Source organism: Oncorhynchus clarkii, chromosome 12, assembly GCF_045791955.1.
Source record: "Oncorhynchus clarkii lewisi isolate Uvic-CL-2024 chromosome 12, UVic_Ocla_1.0, whole genome shotgun sequence".
Lineage (NCBI taxonomy): Eukaryota > Metazoa > Chordata > Actinopteri > Salmoniformes > Salmonidae > Oncorhynchus > Oncorhynchus clarkii.
Window position 1 is genome coordinate 68,946,023 of NC_092158.1, and position 7,063 is coordinate 68,953,085.

At 44.9% G+C, this 7,063-nt stretch overlaps 1 protein-coding gene across 1 annotated transcript; it reads left to right on the forward strand.

Moving 5' to 3' along the window:
* Positions 1 to 306: 306 nt before the first annotated feature.
* On the forward strand, positions 307 to 6,997 carry LOC139422519 (uncharacterized). The gene is made up of 6 exons (XM_071173677.1): positions 307 to 318; positions 1,532 to 1,830; positions 2,274 to 4,486; positions 4,682 to 4,944; positions 5,068 to 5,155; positions 5,479 to 6,997. The coding sequence occupies exons 1-6, from the start codon at positions 307 to 309 to the stop codon at positions 5,640 to 5,642; spliced, it is 3,039 nt and encodes a 1,012-aa protein (XP_071029778.1). The 3' UTR covers positions 5,643 to 6,997.
* Positions 6,998 to 7,063: the final 66 nt, after the last annotated feature.

A 7,063-nucleotide genomic window follows, 5' to 3' on the forward strand; every position in this document is an offset into this window, starting at 1 on the left:
GGTTGCTCTTTGTCTTCCCCATACTTGCCTCCTATTCTCTATACTGTATGTTCTGCAACCGGCAAAGAACCAATCAGAAGGTGTGTTTGTAGTGTACATGTACAGTACCAGTCAAAAGTTTGGACACACCTACACATTCCAGCGTGTTTCTTTATATTTTTTTCTACATTGTAGAATAGTAGTGAAGACATAAAAACTATGAAACTATGAAAGTTCTGTAGAGGTCAAGGGTTAGATCGTTTTAATAATTAACATTACTCATCTATTTACTCCTTTTGCAGGCAATTGATTCGTTTTACTGAGAATATGCATGAAAGGGTGAGTTAGTGTTAGCTCTGGAATTTCTGACATCAAGGAAACTGTAAAATAGACTTTGAGTGCATCCCAAATTGTGTCATTTTCCATAATGCCCTACTTTTTACCAGAACCCCATGGGCCCTATATAGGGAAAAGGGTGCCATTTGGGACACAGTCTAGATCAGGGATGGGCAACTGGCGGCCGCGGATCTCCTTGTGTAGGCCCGCGGATCCATTTTGTTTTGTAACTGTCGTGGTCTCAACTTACTGTTGACAGTTAGTACAGTAGAATACACAAAGTGCAACTTAAAGATGTGGTTTTGCATCAGCAATTTTCCTCTTGCTATGTCAGTCACTTGACAGTCACTCAATTAGCCCATGTTAGCTAAAACATTTTTGGGGGTTAAATTAATCTAGTGGACATCTTGTGGTAATCGTGGTTGAATTGCTGTGGGGGAGTTTCTCTCTGTCCCATAGCAAAATGAGAAGAATTGCATGAAAGTAGTTCTAAAATGTCAAAATGTTCTCTCTGCCGCAGGGCAAAATGTGTAGAAATTAGGCCTCCCGAGTGGCGCAGTGGTCTAAACCACTAGATATTCTGGGTTTGAGTCCTGGCTTTGTCGCAGCCGGCCACGAGCAGGGGACCCATGGGTCGGCGCACAATTGGCCCAGCGTCATCTTGGTTAGGGGAGGGTTTGGCCGGCAGGGATGTCCTTGTCCCATTGCAAACTAGCGACTCATGTGGCGGGCTGGGCGCAGTGCAAGCTGTCACTGTCACCAGGTGCACGGTGTTTCCTCCGACACATTGGTGCGGCTGGCTTCCAGGTTAAGTGAGCATTGTGTCAAGAAGCAGTGCGGCTTGGTTGGGTTGTGTTTTGGAGGACGCACTGTGGCCCCTCATGATGATTTCAGATTTTTTTGTTGCCTCACCCCCATAAAAGTTGCCCATCCCTGGCCTAGATATTCAAAACCTCAGTAAATGTACCAGGAGCTGGCGAGTCAGCACTTTGAGTCTAGACAATGAGAACCTGGTGAAGAAGCTTTATATCTCAAAAACAAGGTGGGAGGAAGTTGAATAGAATAACTTTATTTAATCAATTAAGTTGTGTCATTTGGATTAGGTAATAAATACATACGCCAAACAGCACAATGTAGACAGACGGTGGATTTAAGTGAATGTTAGATCTTGTTCGATTTTATAACAATCTTTCCCGGCTGTTCTTTTACATTACAGTTCACCATATTTGAGGCTCATGCTAAGTGCAAGAACATCCTGTCATGGGTGAAGAAGGCCTCTTCAACTGAGGTGGTCCCTGCCCTTGATCTCAGCATGGATTTGCCCTGGACACCATCATCATCATCAACTTCCTCCTCATGGTCTTCAGTCGTAATCAATGTAGCAGATCTGGGAGCGGCCTCCACATGCCGCAGCATCAGATTCAGCCTTGGGCCAAGTCATGGGCCAAGCGAGGTCGCCAACCCTAGAACTGGTGCCAGCACACGGAACCAAACTCCCTTCCCCTCCCCCATTTTGTATGTATGAGCATATTCCTCCCCATAATGGTTGAAACAGTTATTTCCTTTCCTTGTGTATAAATAATGACTTCTCTAAAATGTTTTATTTCCACTGAATACACATGTGGGATCTTAAGTTTGCTACAGCAGGAAAATAATTCTGCAGCAACAGGAAATGTAGATTATTATCTGGATTATAATTAATTGGACATTTTTGTAGGGGTTGGTAAAATAAAGTGGAAATTACAAACCTCAGAAGCCTTTTTAAATCATAAATACACTACACGTTTTACATTTCCTACCTTGTTCATCAAATTAAGATCCTGCATCTGTATGACTTTAGTTTTTTGATTAATTTATACAATTCCTTTGCTTCTTTTAAATTATGTTAGCAGTGTTTGTGTTCAGAAAGGGTTGTTATTGTCATTGTTATCATATTTATGTTGTGGGGCCCTCTTCAGCTCAGAGGAGTCTTTGGGAAATGAGGAAGAGGATGACAACCTAAGAAGATATTCCTCCGCATCTGAAGACAGAAATAGAGAGGATTGGGACAGACCCCGCTCAGACCCCCTGAGGTCTGTGTTTGGACTGTCTCACAGCTTTATCTTCAGTCAGGTTCACAGAGACGCCCACAGGTCCCTGAGTGAGGTCATACTGCCGTCCATCCAGAGGAGACCGAAGAAGATGAGGCCTATTATTCTGTCTGCGGACACCAGGCTGATCATGGCCATTGTGGAGATCATCATCAAGCAGATAAATGCAAGACTAGCCCAGATTGTGCTGAAAGGATGTGCCAGTCAGGGAGCCGAAGCTCATTCGACCAGCATCAGCTCACTGAGCAGTCAATTTGCTGAGCAGATGCTGAGGATAATCACAACCACAATGAATGGCCATATCATGGGACAGATGGCGCTCACTCGGCTGTCTGGAAAATCCCCTCTGGAGATCGAGAGCAGGCTTGAGACAGAGCTAGGGCCACTGGCAGGTCAGGTCATTGTTGCAACCATCAGCAGCATCCAGAGGGCGAAGAGCGATGCTCAGACAGGACATGAGGTTCGGGTGTCCTCACCTTGCACCTACTTCCTGTCAGCTGTGTCGGCTGAGGTGCAGAGTCTGGTGGTCCAGAGATCAGGGACCAGGATGTCAGCCAGACAGTCAGGCAGCAACCACCTGCTGAACCTGTCTCAGGCGAAGATCACCAGGGCCGTCGAGTTGAAAATGTCTGAAATGTACGGCGGATCCCTGTGGGATTGGTCCCTGACAGAACAAAATATCCAGCCAGGTCATGACAGAATCACTGCCATGTCCAGTGATTTGGTGGATTTGGTGGTCGATGATACCCTGGATGCCCTTAGATATCTAGAGAACCAGGCATTATCCGGGCCCCAGAGCGTTGGCTACCGGAACGGGATTGAAGGCCTCGACATTGATGGTGTGGCAAGGGACATGGTCCGGAAAGCTGCAGTCAAACTCAAGGCATCCATGTCTGAGCTTGAGCTGGAGGTGGGATCCAGATCCTCACAGGGCAGCAGTGGTCCCTCGAACCACTCACCTCTGTCTCGCTCCCACTCCGACCCGAGGATGCTCCGTGTCTGGTCAGCAGTGGGAGTCAGAACTGTCCTGCAAGTGTTAAAAACAGAGCTTAACAGCAACTCAGACGAGTCCTTTGATCCTCTCCAGATGGCTAGAAACCTTCTAGCACGTCTAGCGTCGGGTGTCAAGAGCATCGACAATCCGGAAATTGGTGAGATGCTCCAGGGCACCTCAGCAATCATGGAGCCGGAGGCTGTGAGAGAACACCCAGAAATATCTTCCACTGCCATCTACCAATCCCTGCTCATTGATTGTCCTTTCCCACCATCAGAGAGGGTTCAGGAAACAATTATCCTAAGCCATCCACTCACTGCACAGGACGTGACCACACAGAGGAAAAAGCAGCATTCTGCTGACCTTCAGACCGACAGCCTAATGGCAGAATACCCTGCCAAGGCACAACGGGTAGTGACTCAGGTCATAAGAGATTCTCCTTTAACCGTGGACATCCTGTCAGCCCACGTCTCCTCAAAGAACATTGCTGAGGCCTCAACTCACGTTCTTGAGTCCCTTCTAGTGGACTTAAACGAGGCAGTTGAGGTGAGTAGGGCAGAGCGGAGCAAGTTCTGGGAACAGGTCCAGTTATCCTCCCAGAAACTGTACAGCACAGCTGTGGACAAGCTGAAGAGTTTGTACACTGGTTGCCTCCTCAACAACGAGCAAGACCACCAGGATACCCATGTAACCGCTGACAAAATCAAGGACATGGAAGTCTCTACCAACAATGACCTCAAAGACCCAACAGTTGCAGTCAGCCAGGAGTCAGTCCGACGCAGCGCCAAGAAGATCCTCACAAAGGTTCTGAATGTGATCAAAGCCGGAGTAGCTGGCTCAGAGCACTCATCTGTGGGCGAGCAGATGACCGAAGAGTGCCAAGTTGCCACAGAGATGTTGGACTCCATTCTGAACAGACTAGAAGATGATGAGCCTGATGTGGGTGAAGAGGATCATCTTCATGTGATGTCTGTCCGTGACATCTACGAGGATGTCTCATCTAAAACCTCTCAGGTTTGTATGGTGATGAGTAGCCAGGCGATGGACGCGTTGACCGATGATGTGTCTGCCGCGACCTATGTGCATGGTAAGTGTAATGAACATTTATTTTATTTTCTAATATGCAATAAATTGATTAGCTCCTGTTGAATGTAGGATTCACTCATTTTGAGCTTAATAGTTTAATTGCAATTGTGTTCATTGGATTTTCAAGATTGTGTATTATTGTAAAATATGCACAACATAATCCTGAGCTTAATTATTTTATCTCTTCTGCCCCCAGATATTGTGTACAGGTCAGAGAGTTGTCTCTCTCAGGCCACAAGTACCCACAGGTCAGGCACTAGCCAGGCCTCCAGTGACCTTGTTGTTGAGTACATGTCTGAGCGCCATGCCAACTGCCTTGACACCGCATTGCCTGTAAGGTGCACTTCTACAGCTGTTGGCGATACAGAGACTTGTCATGTCCCCTCTGCCAGAGTGAAGAAGAAGAGTCAGGGCCGGAGGTTCAGTTGCTGCCCAAAGTTGCCAACGGTCAGGATCAAGGTATGGAGCTCCATGTTTGGTGTTTTTCCCCTTCATTACAGCTGAAATAGAATCCAAAGCTAATGGGGTCAGAGTGAGACATTGTGGGGCGTCTAATGGAAGGATGAATTTACTCTGCAACAGGTGTTCAAGGGCAGAGTGGAACCAGAGAGCCACCCCGCTCAAAAGGAGCTGCCTTCGCAGCGTTTCAGCACCTCTCGAGTTGCGCTGCGTAAGCGACACACAATGATGATCGTTTTATTTTGATGCATTGCCAAGATGTGGCCAGTGGTTAGAGTGAATGCAGCTTTACTGAGTTTAATGCTGAGGTTTATTCATCTCTGGTCCCATAATGCTTTCTCTGATCAAGGCCACTGAGTTTGACGAGCTGTCAGGCATACATTGTAGCGACTCTTACATTTCCCAAAGTCAAAATGATAGATGCTGTCATTTTGATGTATTACCTTTTGTCTGGTTGGTTTAGACTGTGGTCAGAGAGAATGAAAGTATATTTGTCATGTTCAATTCTGATCCTGCAATGTTCTCTTATCACAGATGATGATCATGCTGTCCCATTCATTCCCCAACTTGAGGACGACCTGCCACCAGCACCTGCACAGGAGTCCCGTAAACGTCCCCTGTTTGTGAGAATGTTCCGGGCCATTTCCAGGGCCATCTCAAAGCCATTCAAGGGCTGTGCTTTTTGCAAGAAGAATTAGGAAAGGGTTAGCCATCAACATCTAATAAACATATTAGCAGCATTGATTTGTGTGTCTGCAGTCAAATTTAATAGACTCTATTGACATGGCATTTTAGCAGACACTTATCCAGAGCAACTAGGGTTAAGTGTCTAAGTCAGTTTGGAGATACAAACCAGTGACCTTTTGGTTATTGGCCCAACACTCTTAACCACTAGGCTACCTGCCACTGCATGGGTTTTACCATATAGCTTATTCTTTTTTGATTCCTTCCTATCTGCAAAGAGGTTGACCCAACTGAACATTTCACACCAGATTTCTATGTTCCATTTGCTGTTTTAAGTACATGATTTCAATATATGTAATATACTTGCAAACTGAGAAGGCATTTCACACTAGATTTGTTTGTATTGACCTTGGTGAAAATGTGTTTATATGACATTGCAGCACAATATTAATACAATAAGTGCCTTTTTCAACACATTTTGATGCATACATTTCCGGTGGGGGAGGGGGTATGGTTTGTGGCCCATTATATTCTATACAGCTCTTCGGAAGAGGTTGCCATGGTCAGAGTAGAGCTATTATCATCCTGCTGATCATACTGTATTTGGAATGAAGAAGGGTCCATTAATAGGGGCTAGGGTCAGCCTGAAACTGAGTATCTGTTGGTTGGGGGCCAAGGGTGGGCTTGAAAATGGGCCACTGACAGATGCTATTTAGAGCTTCTGCTTTCCCATAGCTCCTTCTGTCAATTTACATAATCCCTCTGTCTCTCTTGCACCCCTTTGATAGTTTGATTTGTGATCACCTCTGTAAATCTCTTGTATTTTTTTACAAAATAATTATCTCAACTATGGTCTATGAATGTAGGGGTACCAGGAGGGAAATGTAAGAGAATACAGATGTGTATTTGAAAATATAGGAAAGTTCCCAATTCCAATACTGTATATGAAGATGATATGTTCCCATTATGCATAATTGTTATGCTTTTTCTATGCATAGTCTTTTATCTTTATTGTGTATCATTTGTATCTGTCTCTTGCCTGTCTCTCACATACTTTCACACATACCCAATGATTACACTAATATGTACACTCTCAAAGAAAACATAAATAAATACAGATTGATGAGATAGTTAGGAACATTACATTCAAAATACATTTAAACTTTTTGTCAAAGGCAATAGCTAATATATTTCTACAACCCATGGAGAATAAGGCGCAAGTATTTTTGTGAGACCGTTTGTTTGTAAAGAGAGAAAAAAAATAAAATGTATTCCGAGTTCAGGGGGTCAAGAAAAAGGAATCACGTGATAGTGAATGTTGCACTAAGCCTGCGCTCAACCACTGATTAATAAAACACCTAAACCGTTGGAGCGTTGCGTGGGCTATGAGTTCTTCTCTGTGCACATACTTTGCAACTTTGTGAAATAGTGCAGC